Source organism: Polistes dominula, unplaced genomic scaffold (genome assembly GCF_049000335.1).
Source record: "Polistes dominula isolate Pdom_NZ unplaced genomic scaffold, Pdom_raw_medaka contig_24, whole genome shotgun sequence".
Lineage (NCBI taxonomy): Eukaryota > Metazoa > Arthropoda > Insecta > Hymenoptera > Vespidae > Polistes > Polistes dominula.
The window spans coordinates 5,014,031-5,033,931 of NW_028301150.1; the positions used below are offsets into that span (position 1 = coordinate 5,014,031).

The window sequence follows — 19,901 nt, forward strand, 5'->3', positions numbered from 1 at the left end:
TTATTACCTTGCTTATCTTTTTTTTTTACTCTTACTGTACTTTTCCTACAACTATTTTGTTATTCCTCTTTCTGAATCTTGTCTTTAAGTTTCCTTGCCGCTTTATTTCACTTGTTTTCAAATAAATTCTACCTATATTATGCTTATTTACTTTCTTACATTCGCTCACTTATTTAAATCGAACGGTTTGTGGCTCATCATTTTGCTTTCTAAATAAATTCAGTCTTTTACATTAAGGTTAAGTGCATGCTTAAAGATCAAATTAGTTTTATTGTAGATTGTAATTAAAGTGCAATGAGTTTCTTACTTTGCTCAAAAGAATAATAACGACATGAAATGAGCGAACAAATGACTATTTGTGGTGCATGCATAATTATACATTTAGAAGTCGATAGTAACACTATTAGCGGATTAACTGGGAACTACAAGTCGAATTTAACCTAGTATTCGTTTCAACTTTGCATTTTTTTTTATTAATTTTATCAATTAAATTATTTCTCACATAAAAGTTATAATAATTTTTAATAATAATCGTTGTTTATCTTGTGATAATCATAGAAAATAATTAATATATATTTTTAATCGATCCGCATGAGTATAAACAAAAAATCATTTTTTTATGTAGTATACTAATCAATTGTGGTTCCTTGACTTCTTTCAGCTTTGTAATTGGTTAGTAAAGAAATCTCTTTTGTCATTGGCTATTAGTGTAACCAGTCTAGTTAATTCGAGGAAAAGAAACTTAACTGTATTACTTATAAACTGACGCGTTTAATCGATCTTCAAAATCTTTACCTTTCACGTTTGGTGTATGTAATATATATATATATATAATTATACATATATGTACATATATATAATATAACATAAGTGGAAATTAACATGTGAGATTAAAATTTTTCTTGAATCGATATGTTAGGATCGATCATATATCGATGTTTTTACGAGTATCGTTAAATTAATTCTCATAGAATGTTAGAATGATTCGGAAATGATCGGATCATCTTTAAATGTGAAATCTTTCAAGTGGTTGTCATTGTTTCAAGTTTTAACTTCATCCTTATTGATTCTTTTTATCGTGTAGTAGTGTGTGACGTCTAAACAGTGCGTATCGTAAACTTGAAAGTTTGGTTAAGAAAAAGTCCTGTAGTATGCCACAATTTCATAGAATTGAAATTAATAGGACGGAATGGGAGGTACCAGAAAGATATCAAATGCTTACTCCCGTAGGTTCGGGAGCTTATGGTCAAGTTTGGTAAGCGAGGAAAAAAAAATATATATATATAATATAATATATGTAACATTGATCTAGTAGATAAATCATTAGATGATTGACACTACGATAATACGTTATTGTAAAAAATATTTTTTTTAATTTTATTCGGTAAAAATCTAATTTTATATATTATTTAATTAATGATAATATGTTAATATGTATGAGGTTGAGACATTAAATGTGTAACCATGAACCTATGGTTACCTTGACATTTTTTATTTTTCATTTGCCTCCTTTTTTATAATTTCATTTATTTAACTAATTTTTTGTAATATTACATTTTTTGTTTTCTTACTTAAAATATTTTGGAAAGTTGTAATAAACTAATAATTTTAGAACATCGTACGAATGTGCTATTTTAGTGTCAAGCTGAGTATAATTAGAATATTTGACAATACTTTCCACCAGCTTAAAATACCAAAGAAATCTATTTAAAACTTGTCTACGTTATAAGCTTTATGAACAATCATTTTAATCTTTCTTAATTTATATTTTGAATACTTTAAAATTTTCTTTTATAAATTTTTAGTTCTGCAGTAGATACAACAACCAATCAAAAAGTTGCTATAAAAAAATTAGCTAGGCCTTTTCAGTCAGCTGTACATGCAAAACGTACATACAGAGAATTACGTATGCTAAAACATATGAATCATGAAAATGTAAGTAAGAAAATATTTTGATTTGTCTTATATATTAAAGGGTTTTTAAATTTTTTCTAAAGCTTACATTGTTTAAATGCAGGTAATCGGTCTATTAGATGTGTTCCATCCATCTTCATCGTTGGAAGATTTTCAACATGTGTAAGTTTCTTTTATTACTAATATTGTTTCATAATTTTTATGCATAATGTAAATATTCGAATATAATTTTATATAAAAAATTTTTTATACAGCTACCTAGTCACACATCTGATGGGAGCAGATCTCAATAACATTGTTAGAACACAAAAGCTTTCAGACGATCATGTGCAATTTCTTGTATATCAAATTCTTCGAGGTTTAAAGTATATTCATTCTGCGGGTATTATTCATAGGGTATGATTATTACATTTAATTTAATGAATAACTTTTTGAAGATATAGATTATATAGTTTTTATCTTTTTTTAGGATTTGAAACCATCAAATATAGCTGTAAACGAAGATTGTGAATTAAAAATCTTGGATTTTGGTTTAGCCAGACCTACAGAGAATGAAATGACAGGATATGTTGCTACTCGATGGTACAGAGCTCCAGAAATTATGTTAAACTGGATGCATTATAATCAAACAGGTTAGTTGTAACTACTCTTGTAAATGTTATAAATCAATATAATTTTTTTTATTATTTTCAGTTGACATTTGGTCAGTTGGTTGCATAATGGCAGAATTACTTACCGGAAGAACTTTATTTCCAGGAACAGATCGTATCCCTTTTAAATTATATTTTTACTGTATTATATTTCATTTTTCTTTTAGATAAGATTTTGCTTTTTGTCACTAATATTAAGTCACCTTTATTAACGTTAACATTCTCCAGAAATCTGTCCTTGTTATTGTAGCATTGTCTCTTTCTTATCATTTACAATTTAATATTATTTATATTATAATATAGTTGTGCAATGCATCTAATCTACAAGCTATGCTTTTTGCTAAGGATCTACGTGGCTTACTAGTACACAAGATAATTGTAACGATATGCTGCACTTGCTTATATATCAGCGTTTTTTTTTTCTTCATTTTTTCTCTTTCTCTTTTTTTTCTCATTTAACATAATGCCAAGGATTCATATCAAAGAAATTATATTGATATTTATATATATGTAAAACAAGTTAATTATAGAAGTATTTATTAAACTGCTTGATCTAACATAATTATTCAAGTAAATGAAAAAAAAAGTTTAGTGGAACCTTAGCAAGAGCAGATATTCATCAACTGAATTTAATAATGGAAATTCTGGGTACCCCACGCGATGAGTTTATGCAAAAAATATCGTCCGAATCGGTAAGTTGTTTCCATTTTCTTTTCATTACAGTACTTCGCTATTTTCATTATAAACATATGCCTTACTATCATTGTACATATTTATATAACACTCAAATTTTGACTACTTATATATTATTAATTAAATTGCTAAAACACGTGTAATGTGAATATATAAAAAGCGACTTTTTTTCTTTTTTACAAAATTAAATAACGCCATCTGCATGCTTCAAACTAATAATTATTTGCCAAGGAAACTTATAGCATGTTTCTAGATAAGTAGAAATCGATTGAACGATAATTTATTAATATATTTCTGAAGTAAATTATGCTTTATCAAACTTACCTTAACGCTAAGCAGACATTGACCACTTAACACGAGTTCTTGTGCTCTGTGGTATGCCCACAGAAGAAACTTTGAACAAAATTACCAGTCAAGAGGTAAATTAAAGTATTATTTGTAATCATTAATTTTTCATAACATTTGAATGTATTTTCAAATTTATAACATATTGTATAATTTTTATAAAGATATCAAAAACTTATGTATCATTTATTCATCATTTAAAAGTTATATTTTTATTAGCTTTTAATCCAAATAATATATAAACCAAAGTGTGTCCAGTAAATGGTAAGTAAGTGATAATCGATGTAAATTTTATTTACAGGCCAGAAACTATATACAAAGTTTACCGCCCTTGAAGAAAAAAAATTTTAAAGATGTATTTCGTGGGGCTAATCCTTTAGGTATTATATTTACCTTTAGAAATTAACTATGTCAAAACGAGCTCTTTGATTTATATTTAATGTAATCTGGACAAGAATTTAAAATCATAATAATATTTTTTACTTTATCCTCAGCAATAGATTTGCTTGAATTAATGTTGGAATTAGATGCTGAAAGGAGAATAACAGCGGAACAAGCACTAGCTCATCCATATCTTGCACAATATGCAGATCCAACAGATGAACCAGTATCATTACCGTATGATCAAAGTTTTGAGGATATGGAATTACCTGTTGAAAAATGGAAAGGTAATATAATTTATTTTCAAAAATGTTTTTTTATTCTGTTATATTTATCAAAAGAACATTTTTATTGTTTTAGAACTTGTTTATCATGAAGTGATCAATTTTGTACCTCAAACATTACCTGCGCTATCCTCAACTATTGAAGCAGCTACGTAGAATTTGACTAATATAGGGTAACAATTTTAAGCACATTGTAAGATAATACTAATATGGAAGATTTAAATTATATATATATATAAATTATATAATATATATATAATTTAAATCTTAAATAAATAAAAAAAATATTTGTGTATATAATTCATAGTATAACGCAAAGTATTAAAGATAAAAAAAATGTATATTTTTATTAAGTTAAAAGTTAAATAATGATAAAAACACTAATACTTTCTGGAATATTGCATTAAAAACATTTCATTCCTAATATGTGCAATAATAATTTATCAAATATATTTCAAATAAAAAGAAATATAAGTAACTATGATATGTGTAACTATATGAATCATTCAAATTTTGGCGCGCTTGAACGGTGAAACTATGAGTGATTGCCAACATAAAAAAAATAAAATATGTTAGATCATACCCAATAGTTGGTAACATAATTTAAATTTAAGCTAACCTCACTCGGTTTTATAATTAAGTTCGTCTTTTTAACTAATGTAATGGATAAATAAGTGTATACAAGTTATATATGCATATATATATATATATATATATATAACAAAATTTAATATAAGAGAGATGGCATTAAATATCTTTAAAAAGGTATAATTATGAAATTATTTCTTATATATCACATAATATAATAAATCATAACCTAAATATTAATTATATAGTAAACATATTTTAATAAAAATGAAATATTTTTAGGCAACAGCATTGCGTAATGGCATTTTAGCCAAAAATATATTATGCAGAAGATATTCTTTGTATGAGCCTGATTATTTGGAGGTTAATTTTTAATATTTATGTATACATACAATTTATGATATTTGTTTTTGATTTATATAATGGATTATATGTATACATATATATATATATTATGTTGTAGGCATTGAAACCAAAAGTACCAATTTATCCTATATTAAATGTACAAATTACGGGATATGTTTATCCTGTATTACAAAGTTATCAAAGTTTCATTTACAGAGTCGCTAAAATTATGGATATTGACGTAGATAATAGGTAATATTCTGACTTTATTTTTATTTGAAAATGCAAATAGATTTATTTTGATGTTTTTTCATTTGTTCATGTTATTTTCAGTTGGGCACTGCCTGCAAAAGAAATAAAAATTCAAAGGTATAAACCAAGAAGTACTGTTGTCGTTGCAGAATACAAACTTAATATTTATGAAAGGAATATACAATTAGCAGAGATTACAGCTACACAGTGTCCTTTACTAATTAGAATATTAGAAGCTACTTTACCAGAAGGAGTAAATTTAAATGTGAGCATTTTTGATCCCAATACAGAATTAAAACGTTATATACCAGATAAACAATTATTAGACATGAAAACACAGTTACAAGATTTAAAGAAAAAATAAATTATAATAAAGCATTGATATTAATATTAGTAATGAGACTAGATATGTCAAGAATATAACAAGTATGTTTTGTAAAAAGGTATTTATTATAAAACTTGATAAAAATTTACAAACACACATGCATGTGCAATGCGTTTGTTAACATATATAAAAACGACGATTTATATAAAATATTTTCAATATTAAATTAAATAATATTTTTTTTTAAAGGCAGTATTATTATTGTTACGTTGAGTATAATTATAACAAACCAAAGTGAACAACTTTTATTTTAGAACCTTCTTCAGATTTGGAAGATTCCTTTGAAATTTCATTATCTGCATCTTCTGTAAATCATAATTCATTTAATTTTGTATTATTCTTTCACTCATATTGTGTAACAATATATGCAGATATATATTACACGTTGCTTACTTGATAAAGGTTGAAAATCTTTTAAATAGTCTTCATTTCCCAGGCACAATGGTAAACTTTCTGCTAATTCACGTTTTGGATCTGTTACATGTAACTGTGTAACTGTAGAACGTCTCTGTCTGTGAGATTGATTCTGTAAATACACATGATAAGACAATTTTCGATGTTTTTTTTTTTATATTATTAAAAGTAAACACATCTCTTACCGTGCCAGGTACTAATATATGTGTAACTGTATCTGAAAATTTAACTTTTGGTTTCTCATTTGTGGACATTGGCGTATCTAGGAATGTGGGACACATAGAATAGGTTTTTGAATTGGAATTGGATGTATTTACAATAGGTAATGGGGGTATGTTGGATGATGTCTTAATTTCCTTACCAGTACTACTACTTATCTGTGACCCTATTTTGATATGTCTATTTTCGAGTAATCTACTTTGCAAATTATATGCAGAATGTGAATAACTCAAAGCATTTGTTGTGCCAATTTTGTTACTATGTTGCTTAGTAATATTCAAACTGTCGCAACTTCCATGATACGGTATATACGTAAGATCAGAATTAATTCTACAAGTTTTAGAATTACTATGAACACATTGATCTTGTAGAATGTTAGACGTAGAATTTTGTCTTTGCAAAATACATGGTGTTATATTCATTACCTTGGCAGATGAAATTTTTTGATTAGATTCGTCTATGCTCATTAATCCCAGAGTACTTTGAGAAAGCGAGTAATTTTTTCTTTGTAAATTTTGTAGGTAATTAGTAAAAGAAGATGTGATAGAAGGTGGTGGTGGAATTTCACTACTAGATTGTTTTTTGTTAATTTTTTGATGATGATCCATATAATCTTCAGCACGAAAAACTTTTATGTTACTGTCATATGTAGTAGGACTTTCAGAATATTTGTTTGTAGTAAATAACGTGTTACTCTTAATTTTATGAGATGTGGTAATTAGCTTATTTGCTTGTACAACAGTATTAGATGTATCTATTTGAGACGTAACATTACTCGATGAATCATTTGTTCTAATATTTGAAGAATAACAGAAAGGTGTACTATCACATTTTATATTCGAATCTGAATTATTATCAGAATTATTTGAAACTGAAGTGTTGCAAGTATTTGTACTGAAAGACGTTGACATAATATTATTGTCAACGTTACTCAAAGTTGGAATTAACGAGGAAGAAGGAACATTGTCCAATACAAATTCGTAGGTCGAATTATTAAAAGATGTCGATATAAAATTATTTTCTTCGGGTATAATTGTAACAGTATCTTCAACAGAAAGATCATTTGTGTATTGTGTATCATTTGTTCCTGACTTATTAACCATTAATTGCAATATTTCATCATGATGTTGACGATCAAGAGACGATGACTTTTGTTTACTAAGAGATAGATTTCCAAAAGAGGTGGTCATTAAATCTTCGGAAAATTTATTGTAAGGTTGAACTCTGTTGATTGAATTTACCGTTGATATTGATGTTAAATTTGGACGGGTCACATATGTCGGTGTACTAAAAGATGTTGACGCAAAGAAAGTATTAGATACTTGTATATGTGAGGAAGAATCGTTAAAATTAGTATTTGCTAATGTGTTACTGGGTGTATTAAAAGATGTGGAAATAATACTGTAGTCAGATTTATTACTAGAAGGATCATCGTTCGGTGATGTCGGTAAAAGAGTTTTGTTATCGTAATAAGAAGGATAAAGAATTGGTAAGGGTGGAATATGGTTGTTGGAATTTTTTTTATAATTGTATCTTTTGGGATACTTCGAATTAGTTTCATCTTCCTTTGTCGAATTTTCACTTTCGTTGCTATAAGATTCCTCTCCTTTATCGCTCGTTAATTCAGAACATATAGAACAAGATTCTCGGGAACATGTTGAATCTGTAATAATTCTTTATATTATATAACTATAAATAATAATTAAATGTATCAATCTAATATTTTTTCTACAAATGAAATTTTTTTCATTTTCTTACGCGATGAATTGCAACTATTAGATCGGCTTAAAATTTGTTCAGCTTTTTCCTTTGCCGCATTTGCCATTTCCATATCATTTAAAACCAAAGCATAGAAATGAATATCCATAAAAAGATCATGATCGTTTAAGTCTATGGCAAGTCTGAAAGCTTTCTCAAACATACGATATCTAATAAAAAGTATGTTACTGTAATAAAACTTTGGTTTATTATGTAACACAGCCTATCATATTATTTTGGTACCTTAGTAAATGATGAAAAAATCGTCTTGTTAAATCTCTTACTTCGTCACCATACTCATCTTCGATTGCTTGACTTATTGGTCTAATTGGAACATGAAAACTACCCAATGCATTTTGTATTAAATCTAGATAAAGTTATCACAGATATATATTAATTTATACATATATAAAGTTTCTAATTAATTAATTCCTTGATTTTTTCTATGGTCTACTAATTAATCCAAGACTATTTACAATGTTGCTTGAAAATATCGCCGCAGTAGCGATAATAGAGTGCAAAGGATTAAAAAATAAAATCTAATAATAAATATAACGCATAATATATCTTCTTACTTTCGTGTTCAGCTGTTAATGGTAACTTGAATAAATAATTTAAGATTTGGTTGAGAGAATGCATACAAATACGTGGATGAGTATCCCAATTTAAACGTAACAACAAAGATGTGGCTTGTTCAATTTGAGAAAGTATTAAATACTTTCTTACTAATGTATCTCCTGAAAGATTATCTCCTTCAACTACTCTAATGACTCCTATTGGACCCCTATTAGTATATTAGATTTTAAATATACATATATATATTTCTTTTTGAAGAGAGAGAAAAAATGATATAATAAAAATTTGTTACTACTCACCGCTCAAAAAGCAATAAAAACAATGAATCTCCATAACTATAATAATTAATATGAGAATTTAATTGGTTTCTTTTATTCCATTCCATACGTACTAAGGCTGGTTGGCTCCTATAAAAAATACAAAAAAAATAAATTGTTATTACATCTATATTAGTACAGAATATACAGTTTTTGTATAAAGAAAAAGTATAAATTTTTAACACCTGAAGTAAGATGATAAATCAAGAATATTTGCTGGTGATGTTTCATCATTTAACATTTGATTTTTAATACAATGCAAAGCGATGTCAAAATGTTGAAATTGGCCTCTATCATTTCCAATAGAAAATATCATTCCATCATTATGCCAGGATGCGAGTGTTGGTATCTTAGAAAATAAATATATTAAAAACTAAAGCAAAATCTCAAATATTTGATAGTTTAGATCAAATGAATATTGAGAAACTTACAAAACCAGCTTTTATATTAATAATTGTAGCTTTTGTTTCATCGTACAACATTACAGAACCGTCTATGCAGCATAATAATAATAACTCTTGATTAGGTGAAAATTTAACACAACTAGTATGAGTTGGTAAAGGTATGGAGATAATGGCAATTCTCTGTAATTTGTCTTGTTGTGATACTTCATATGTACGCCATTCAATCGTAACTTCACCCTGTATTATAGATAATACATATTATTTTATTCTTAAGAATAAAAATGATATATAGGTATGATCGACAACATTCTAAATTATTACCTTTCTTGATACTTTTTGTTCTACAGAATGAATGACATTTTCATGATGTATATCAAATTTAATACATAAAGGATCAAACTCAGTGCGTACATAATATATTAAGTCCAATTTTGTTCTAAAAATAAAATCATACTAAAACTTTAATAAAAAAAAAAAAATAGAAAATATACTAATTCTTCTTTTAAGATAAACAAAAATTCAAGAAAATGTATGCAACAAATAGAGATAGCGTGCTATTAATGATCTAATCAAAATAAATGAAAAGTGTAGAATAAGGGAATAGCACTTAGAATGTATATTTTCTACTTACAAATAAATACCGTCTCGACATACCCAGTAAGACGATAAAGGTGTATGTTTGCACGATCATGTTCCTTGACTACAGGACTCCATGGATAAACTTCGTTCATTGTAGATTTCCACCATATTAATATCTACAGAATCATGCACTTTTGCAATAAACATAAATTAGAAGCAACATATGCACATAAGCATAAATATCAAAGTTATTTTAAACTAATATTTAAATCTAATCTTTATAAGAGAATATATGAACCATACCAGATCACCTGGCTTGTTGATTTGAATCTTTTTATCAAGTCTGCGTCCATTAGAACCAAATAGATCACTCGTACTCAATTTGGGTTCCAATTTACTAATTTTATCAAAAGGATGTCTTCTAGATTTTGTAAAATACACAGTTGTTATCTGATTATCATTATACATACAAATCAAATGAGTCTTTGTAATCGTCACTGTAAAAGTTAAGGACTTATTTTAATAATTTACATTTTACTATATCAATTTTCTTGAAAAAGATATAATTTAAATTTTTACCATCGGATATATGATCACATAACTTTCCCATGAGATACTTATCAAAAGTACACTTAACGATATCAGCGGTTTCAACATTAATTTGTATATAAATCAAGAGGCCATTGCTTAGCATAATTTGCAGAATACTGTGATCGTTCCACTGACAATAAATAGTTGAATTATCTCTGAGTTGTTCCTTGATAAATAAAAACAAATAATCTTTAATCGAATAATTATAAATGTAAACATATAAGAAAATTACTATTTTATAAAATATTGTACGTACTTCCAAATGTTTGATAGCATCTTTCAATTTATTTCCTTTTTTGTTCGTTGGAACATAAGTCATACCTCGTTTTTGACTATAAGATCTTTTTCCTTCTTCATATATATTATCAATACGTTTGTCATGATACCTGTTGAAACAAACCAAAATTATAAATAAAATTAATTTCTTAACAAAAGAAAAAGGAACACAAGTAGTAATCGATCATTTATAAAAAAGAAAAAAAAACAAATATATTTTTATTTTACCGAAATGCTCCATGATCTGTGTTTTTAATATTAATATTATCATCGAAAGTCCATAAATTCAATTCTCCTAATAAAGTTATGGACATTTTTAAATAACTATCGTAAGTACATTGAAAGAGAGCACGCGTTGAGCGTCTATAAACAATGAAGCGTGTCTGTCAAAAAGGGGTTATGAATTCTTATCGGTCGGTAAGGTAGGATTCCTTGCAACTCCCTATAACAGTGGTTATCAACTCATGTTTTTCTAACTAAATTATATTTAAACATTAGAAAAGTTGAGAATCTTTTTTTTGGAAATAGATTTAATGTGAAGTTAGTTCCTGATGATATTTTGAATACAATTTTGAATACGCAAGAAGTAATACATATGAAGAGTTATTTAAAAAAATAATATATGTGTAAATTATTAAATGCAATGCAAGGATGCACATAGATAAATATATCTCATTTCCGGAAATATTATTATATTACAACCTTAATATACATATAAGTATAACAAAAAAATGATAACATAAATGTTATTTGTTTTATCATTTTTATTTAATATTGATGCTATAATTTATTTTATGACGAAGAATAAAGTAATCATTTTCACCAACGCATCATCCAAATAGGGTGCAATTGCATAGATCGTGGCATCGTGTAGGAAGCTGAGTAGACAAATGTAATTAGCATTACAAATCCATGATTAAATACGAAGAATAATGCATACATATCTTCTTGTATTTAGACTTACAAGTGAAGAAGATCGAATAAATTTCGTATCACTTAACATATTTTATTCCAGTTAGAATTTATTTCTTGCTTATTTCCAGCGATATACGCGTTCAAGGATTTTATTAAATTATAATATTTAAAAATTTGCCGAGTTTATATTAATATATATATATATATATATATATTAAAACCATGGATAAGATTACAAGTATAAAGTTATCAAGTTTATACGGGCATCGACAAATTTATCCTATAAATTGGTCCAAGGATCATCGAGTCCATAACTGAATCGAAACAAACAAGCATTTCCCGAAATACTTGCTGCATGGAACGTTCATATTGAGAGTTAAAGTTATAATACATATACAATATGAATATGTGTGGGTGTGTATCTCTGTCATTTATCGAAATTATTGTTTGGATATAAATAGGGTTGCGTGAAAGGGCTGACTATAAAAAAGTAAATATAATCGTAGAATATTCGTATCATGATTTATACGTAATTCGAAATACCACACACATAACTTCAATTTTAAATATAATTATACACATTTGTGAATGAATATGACATAAGTTTTGTAGACTACATTACTTACTCATGAAAGAAAAAAACAAAAAACAAGTCTAGAATATTCCTGATCATCCTCTTTAATAGGAGAGAAGCTAGAACTTATGAGACATTATTTGGACCCACCTTGTATAAGTGCATATGCACATATATGTATAAACATATGTATACGTATATATATATATATATAACTGTTACGATTCTTTCAAAAAGACCTTGACGAGACGCTACCATTTTTGCTCGCGATGCATCTAACGTGCGCAGGTGTTCTCCTCACGCGCGTTTGTACGCACGCAATTAAAGTTGCTTTTTTTTCAAAAAAGGCATTAAGAGCGAGTACTAAGGCGTTATAAAGCTAGTCGTCTTTCTAAACTAGTCTCTATGTTGACCGTTAATCGCAATTAGCTAATAACAACAAAGGAGAAAGCTAATAAAAACGAGTCTTCACTGTCCCTTCCTCTTCATCCCCATCATCGCTCATTTAACAATGATGATTCAATGAAAATAAATACGAAAGGAGATAAGTCTTGTTACATATTTTTCTTCAGTATTACGAATCATAATCATAATTCTTCTGCCAAATCACGAATGGCCCTAAGCTAAAGATAGGCTTGTCATAGACATAGAAAGATAGAGAGAGAGAAAGAGAAAAACAGAATTGGTGCTAGTGCATCGGTGCAAGGAGAACTACGACGACCTTGGCCTTACGAGTTTATATAACGAGGAAACGAGCGATACGCGAGCTCAGTCGTGCCAAGTACTCCTCTTTTCGACCTACGTTCTAAATCTCGATCACTCGATCATTATTCGTTTTATTTTCTTGTTTGTTTTTTTTTGTTTGTTTTTGTTTTTAACTTGTTTCTCTTCAACGGTCACTCTTTACTCAACGCGCGGGCGTGTATATATTTTTTTTGATATATTGTTAGGATGATTTCTTTCTTCATCGATCGGGAAGTAATTTTAAGGAAAAAATTTGATTATTTTCATAATCGAAATGTTTGGTGATAAACGATTGTGTTACAGGATATTACATTTCGAAGAAGGTTAGGGTGAATTTTAAAGGTAGGGTCAATATCGTATTGTTTCGAAGAAATTAAGAAAGAAAGGATTTTTTAACGGGGTGAGTAGCGCCACCAAAGTATTATAAATCCCGCCAATTTTAATAGCGCGCCATTTTAAACTCTAGGCATGTTTATTTTGATAAAGACCCTGACACTGCATTTATTATCACTAAATGCGATAACCCTGTTTTATATAAATATATATATTTCTTTGTCTTTCAGAATTAGTTGTTAACACGCGAATATACACACCCTCCTTCGAGACCTTCGAATTTTAAAGGGATGGGGAGGACGACAATGGCGATGTTATATATAACGATTTCAACGTTCCTCGTACTGTTCGTTCAAGTTAATTGCAAATGCAGTTTAACACCTATTGTCAACGGTGAACGATCAATTGCCTATGCCTGTACCGATAGCGAACTGAGTGACCTCGATGAGATTTCAAACGAGGCCGAATGGATTGAATTTTCTGTTTCACGAATACGTATCATACCTGATGATGCATTTTCAAGATTCCGCGATCTCAAGAGATTGTCATTTTATAATTGTCATGTTGATCATATCGCTCCACATGCTTTTCGTGGATTACATTCACTGGATTGGCTTATATTCCATGGTACTAAACTTCACGTTGCTAGGACTACATGGTTTCAACATTTATCAAACTTGAGGAAACTAATTTTGGATAGGTACATACTTACACATGTAGGGTATCCCAAAAGTTGTTTTACCAATTAAATAGAACTAGAATATTTTGTTTTTTATTGCAATATATGAATTTCTAGTTACAGTGTTGTTAAAAAATTACGATCCACAATGCCGTCACTTCAAATTCTAGTCAAAAAGAAATTTACAATTCTTTAATTAATTAAAATAACTTTAGGGACATCCTGTATATATGTATATATGTGTATATCTTTTGTTATATTTGATATTTATTGTTCTTTATGCTATTTAACTAGACAACAGATATTATATGAAAATACACGTATACGCATGACCTAGTTTGCTAGACAAGCAGTCTCTAATTCAAAGCGTATGCAACTTTACTCGAGTTTCGATATTCCGCAAGCAGGAAGTAATATTTACTTATGCTTAACACGAGGGAAAACATTAGTGAGGAGACTAAGTCTTTTTCTATCAATAATATATTCATTGTCAAGAGTATGAATCATTGAATCTTTTTTGAAATTACAAGCGCACTTAAAGAGACGACGATTTTTCAACGCGTGTTATCTTTGTCTATTATCATTTTTTTTTCTCAAAGATTTTTTTCCTGCCATTTTTGATCTAAATCAAAATTTATTAACAGTTGAATATTTTAAATGGAACTTACGATATTATTTTGATGTTGTAACAAGATATTAGTTTATAACGTTGCATTTATTAACCATTTATTTTTTCTTATTTTTTTTTCAGATGCGGAATTTTTTACATAGAAGCAGAAGTCTTCCGAACGCTACCAAGATTAGAAATATTAAGTTTATACGACAACGAACTCGATTGTATTCCTATTGACGAACTAGCACCACTTCGATCACTGAGGAACATACGCATTGATGGAAATCCTTGGCTATGCGAGTGTAGACGAAGATTAGAAAGATTCTTTCATGAAAGACGTATTTTGGAAAATGTTGGAATTGAAGAAAAAGTTATGCCTGTTCATAAAAGTTGGCGACAGTGTATGGAAAATATCAACATTTTTGTAACATCGAGACACCCAACTAATCCGAATATCAAAATCTTGGAAGAAGTGAGTCAATGATCAAAATTATTTAAACATAATTGTGAAAATAAGAATAACAAAATAAAAATTAATAATTCGTTAATTAACGAAATAACTATATCGACCAATTAAAAAGACTGATCATAAATATTTGAACAATTTAATTTGTTATAGGGTGACAAGTTTGAAACATCGACACTTCGTTCATTAGATCGTCTTCCTGATAAAACAAGTTGGATTGAATTATCCGGTTTAAGATTAGACAAAATTCCGTCTTACGCGTTTTATCGTTTCGGAAATACTTTGAGGAGTTTGGAATTTCGCAACTGCATTATTAAAAACATCGAAGCAAACGCTTTTGCTGGATTATACAAATTAGAACGTTTATCGTTCGTGGATAACGAGTTACCACAAATAGAAACTAATTGGTTCCGAGATCTTGTTAATTTGCATAGATTGATCATCGCAAGAAATGAAATTGAACATATTCGAGAGTATACCTTCTGGCATTTGAGAAATAATCTTAAATATCTCGACATACGTGAAAATCGGTTACGTTGTTTACCGATCGATGAGATTAAGAGATTAACGAAATTAGAAAGATTGGATGCTATTGGTAATCCATGGAATTGTCATTGTCGTAGGAATTTAGAAAAAACACTTACAAAATTAAACGTTGGATTTGAGATAAGTGCTGGTAGATGTTACGACGATGATAATCAAATACCATCGATCATCGAAGAACGACGTAAAAATAAGGTAAATTAATTAAATCCACTCATCATTTATTAAGCATACATTTCTAAATAGAAACAATTTAATTTCAATTTAGACGACCATCGTTACGACTTCGGTAACTGGAAACGTACATTGGGCATCGTTCGAAGATAGTTTAAACAAAGATACGAATGTTAGCGTTTTAATACCAGCTACAACAATGATGACCACAATTCAAGAAGAACAAATAACACAGCAACCAACAACTGAATTTGTTTATACCAGTACTATCACTACTTCACGACCTACCATACATAAAGGGACCTGTACAATGGATAATAATTCTCAACAAGTTTATACCTGCACTGGTTTGACTTCGATCAGCCCAGTAAATTCTATAGATTCCAGGGCACACACTATTCGAATCACATTATCCGATATATCAGTAATACCACCAGAATCTTTCCAACGTTTCAATGGATATTTACGAAGATTAGAATTTCGTGATTGTGGAATCGATAAAATAGCAGCTGGTGCATTTGCTGGACTTTACAATCTGGAATACTTATCAATTCATAATAACGCATTGAAATCATTTACCAGCGATTACTTAGTTGGTCTTTCATCAGGCTTAAGATATTTAGATCTTTCGAGGAATCGGATATCAAGGATCGATAATGACGTATTTGATCTATTCCCGTATCTCATAAGTCTTGATATTTCCGAGAATCTGATGAATTGTATTGGTATAGAACACCTCGAACATCGATCAACTTACTTGAAATCATTTGAAGTAACTGGCAATCCTTGGAGCTGTCTTTGCGGAATTAAATTAGCTGAATTTTTGGAGAAACGAAATTTACCGTACGATAAAAATTCATTGATCGACAGATCCGAGTGTTATGGTACACATGAACCATCCTCAACTGTGTTACCTACGACCCCATCTGTAACACCAATACCAACTTTGATTATACCTAGTACTACTGAGGAAGAAATTCCCCAAAAAATAGAAGGTGTTTGTACTTCTCATAGAAAAGGTAATAACGAACTTAGATACGTTTGTACTGGCGGAAATATATTACTTTTCAATGCAATTCCTAACGAAGTAACAGCAATTGAATTTCACGAAGGACATTTACCACGTTTCCCAACTGGTACAATATCAAGATTCCCTAATTTACGCGAATTACTTATTAGAAATTCTGGTTTGAGAATTATCGAGCCTAAAGCTTTTGAAAATTACAACGAATTGAAGGTATTAGCTATACAGGATAATCCCTTAACTGCGGTTGATGGATCATGGCTGAATTTGAAAAAACTTGAACGCCTTGATCTACGTGGTAATTCCATAAGATATATCGCCCCACAATCATTTCGACATCTTCCCAAATTACAATATCTTAATTTGGAAGGTAACGATTTAAAATGTATATTTACGAGTGATCTTAACGAAATGCCCGAAGTTTATATTATTGAATTTTCGGGTAATCCGCTTAAATGGAAATGCAGATTGGAATTGGAACAATTTTTAGAAATGCGTAAAATTAAATTCGTTAGAATCGAAGAATCCTGTGAAGGGAAAAAATATATGCGGAATGTACTTTGGTTGAATAAAACGGATACTTATTATACTGATGAATGTAAGGCATGTTCGTTGGCTAATCAAATCAAATTCTCTTTAATGTTGCCGACATTTATAATATGCCTTTTGAATATTGTTAGGTATTAAATCAATGCAAATCAATTCGTATAAATTGAAAAAACAAATCTGATCTCAAGAATTGAATTTTGATCGTAATATATGGTGATTTTTTATTAACCAAAATAAAAACCCAACCACGATGTCTTCTTAAGTAGAATGTTTAGAACAGTTACCAATACTACTGACAATTAGTTACCGTATAATATGCTTAATAATGTTGTGATGATTGTTAACAATAATTTAATCATTTATTTGATTTGTTTTATTCGTATTTTTTCAAAATTAATTTTTTCATTAATTAAACGGGACCACCGAAAAAGTTATATCACCCTTATATATGTAAATATATTATTTAATTCGTGTGCAGAAAATCGATTGAAATAGTAATGTGTATATATATAATATATTTATTTATTATTAATTTACTTATTCTTTATTTTAATATTTATATATGCGCATATTTAAATTATTTATAAACAAAAGTGAGATCTGCACATATTTGTATTAATTGTAATCAGGAAAAAGCTGTGAAAACTGCCTATTATATGGTTTATATAAGAACCCAAATAATTAATCTAATTTTGTATAAACTGTAGATTTTTTGTTTCTTACCGATATATACATATATATATCGGGTATATAATTATTTTTTTACGCTATTAGAGTAAACATATAAATACTTACATACGCTAAATTTACATATAGAAATACATAACGTTTCTGTGTATATAATATGATTAATATTAATGTGGAATAAGTATTAATGCAAAATAGATATTTTAAATTCGTAGGCAAGTTCTAATCAAACGTTTAAATACTCATACGTAATTTATTTTCTATGTAAATAAATAACTCAATTCTAATAATTATATTTAATTGTATTTTTATTTAAAATGCAAATGTGCCGTGTAAACGGAAGTTCTTTTGCGATTCTTCAACCGTGCTAATCCAAAGTCATATATTATAGGTAACCTCCAAAGAACACAGTATGTACTTGAAGAGCACGAATACCTTACCCCGAATTATATAGTTTCAAACTAAACAATCAAAATCCCGTTTTTTGTAATCTCAAACAACACAGTTTTAAAGAACACAAAACCAATTAATCGTATTCTTCGGAGGTTATTTGTAATTTGTATAGTTTGTAAATCAAAAGTTGAATATATTACTATAAATACTTGCCCCGAAAAGTTGCCCGGCTAGCTCAGTCGGTAGAGCATGAGACTCTTAATCTCAGGGTCGTGGGTTCGAGCCCCACGTTGGGCGAAAATATTTTTTTGAATGCAAATTCTTTTTGGGAAGGTGAGAAGTATTATTTCTGAAATCATTTTTCTATTAAATATCGTTAATAATATAAATTAAGAGTTCTTAATTAAAACTATTTTTACAAATTATTTGTTCTTACTTTTTTTTTTTAAGCCTACCTCAAGTAAAATATAATTTATTTAACTATCAGGAATAAATTAAGAATATTTAAATATTAAAGTATGTTATATGTGTGTGTGTACAGATACTATTAATAATTTTAGTTTTCAAGTATAGTGTAAATGTGTAGAAAAAAATAATTAATAGTCTAATATTTCAATGAGGGCACAAACATAAAAAACTTAAGAAACTAAAAAATTTATATTTTTGATTTATAAAATATAAAAAAAAATATCCATTAGCAGAGCATGGTTTCGATCCACGGACCTCTGGGTTATGGGCCCAGCACGCTTCCACTGCGCCACTCTGCTGTTGTTATAACCGCTCATTAAGTACAGTATTTTAGTTACTATTATTTTACAATACAAAAATATTTATATTATAATTTAAAACAAATATATATATATATAAATAACAGTAAATAAGAACTAAAATATTTTTATATTTTCCTATAATTATTAAAAAAAGATAGAATGAATAAATATAGTCTTGATATATTTTATTGATTTTAGATGTCATCTAGTAATGAAATATTATAACTAATTCACTAATCTTCTTTATCTACATAAATTATATGTTTACATATGGTAAAGAAGATTTATAATATTTTATTTTTTAATAGTAAAATATTTCTAAGACTTATATGAAATAATAATAACAAGTAAAAACAGCTAATTTATTTGTAAATAAAATTATTTACGCAATTTATTTTTGTAAATTTTTCATTATATTTATTACCATCAATAGATAAGAAGAGTGTTTTGATTCTATCTCACTTAA

General features: G+C 28.3%; 4 protein-coding genes and 2 non-coding genes across 12 annotated transcripts; 4 read left to right on the forward strand and 2 right to left on the reverse strand.

Moving 5' to 3' along the window:
* Positions 1 to 449: 449 nt before the first annotated feature.
* LOC107065528 (mitogen-activated protein kinase p38b) lies at positions 450 to 4,977 on the forward strand. Of its 2 annotated transcripts, none has more exons than XM_015319303.2 (10): positions 450 to 1,255; positions 1,806 to 1,935; positions 2,018 to 2,076; positions 2,169 to 2,310; positions 2,384 to 2,546; positions 2,608 to 2,679; positions 3,177 to 3,256; positions 3,904 to 3,982; positions 4,097 to 4,270; positions 4,344 to 4,977. In XM_015319303.2, exons 1-10 carry the CDS (start codon positions 1,152 to 1,154, stop codon positions 4,421 to 4,423), a joined length of 1,083 nt encoding a protein of 360 aa, XP_015174789.1. In that variant the 5' UTR covers positions 450 to 1,151; the 3' UTR covers positions 4,424 to 4,977. The 2 variants fall into 2 exon arrangements, with proteins under 2 accessions (XP_015174789.1, XP_015174790.1); XM_015319304.2 differs by lacking the exon at positions 3,177 to 3,256 and adding an exon at positions 3,597 to 3,676.
* Positions 4,888 to 6,025, forward strand: mRpL48 (mitochondrial ribosomal protein L48). Its single transcript, XM_015319306.2, has 4 exons — positions 4,888 to 5,032; positions 5,138 to 5,218; positions 5,319 to 5,452; positions 5,534 to 6,025. The coding sequence occupies exons 1-4, from the start codon at positions 5,009 to 5,011 to the stop codon at positions 5,814 to 5,816; spliced, it is 522 nt and encodes a 173-aa protein (XP_015174792.1). The 5' UTR covers positions 4,888 to 5,008; the 3' UTR covers positions 5,817 to 6,025.
* Positions 5,796 to 11,380, reverse strand: frtz (WD repeat-containing and planar cell polarity effector protein fritz). Of its 5 annotated transcripts, XM_089177775.1 has the most exons (16): positions 11,200 to 11,380; positions 10,952 to 11,081; positions 10,684 to 10,861; positions 10,408 to 10,601; positions 10,180 to 10,280; positions 9,847 to 9,961; positions 9,553 to 9,762; positions 9,307 to 9,470; positions 9,104 to 9,211; positions 8,804 to 9,012; positions 8,472 to 8,595; positions 8,229 to 8,398; positions 6,613 to 8,133; positions 6,437 to 6,468; positions 6,231 to 6,363; positions 5,796 to 6,142 (listed from the first exon to the last, which is right to left on the reverse strand). In XM_089177775.1, exons 1-16 carry the CDS (start codon positions 11,283 to 11,285, stop codon positions 6,057 to 6,059), a joined length of 3,561 nt encoding a protein of 1,186 aa, XP_089033901.1. In that variant the 5' UTR covers positions 11,286 to 11,380; the 3' UTR covers positions 5,796 to 6,056. The 5 variants fall into 5 exon arrangements, with proteins under 5 accessions (XP_089033901.1, XP_015174786.2, XP_015174787.2 ...); XM_015319300.2 differs by having other exon boundaries at positions 6,437 to 8,133; positions 11,200 to 11,379; XM_089177776.1 differs by lacking the exons at positions 5,796 to 6,142; positions 6,231 to 6,363 and having other exon boundaries at positions 6,896 to 8,133; positions 11,200 to 11,379.
* A 1,812-nt stretch (positions 11,381 to 13,192) lies between these two features.
* LOC107065555 (uncharacterized) lies at positions 13,193 to 19,088 on the forward strand. Of its 2 annotated transcripts, none has more exons than XM_015319385.2 (5): positions 13,193 to 13,604; positions 13,768 to 14,237; positions 14,968 to 15,301; positions 15,449 to 16,033; positions 16,107 to 19,088. In XM_015319385.2, the coding sequence occupies exons 2-5, from the start codon at positions 13,828 to 13,830 to the stop codon at positions 17,721 to 17,723; spliced, it is 2,946 nt and encodes a 981-aa protein (XP_015174871.1). In that variant the 5' UTR covers positions 13,193 to 13,604; positions 13,768 to 13,827; the 3' UTR covers positions 17,724 to 19,088. The 2 variants fall into 2 exon arrangements, with proteins under 2 accessions (XP_015174871.1, XP_015174872.1); XM_015319386.2 differs by having other exon boundaries at positions 13,193 to 13,546.
* On the forward strand, positions 18,890 to 18,962 carry TRNAK-CUU (transfer RNA lysine (anticodon CUU)). The gene has a single exon. It is a non-coding gene; the product is annotated as a tRNA-Lys (tRNA).
* A 272-nt stretch (positions 19,089 to 19,360) lies between the features above and the next one.
* TRNAM-CAU (transfer RNA methionine (anticodon CAU)) lies at positions 19,361 to 19,432 on the reverse strand. The gene has a single exon. It is a non-coding gene; the product is annotated as a tRNA-Met (tRNA).
* Positions 19,433 to 19,901: the final 469 nt, after the last annotated feature.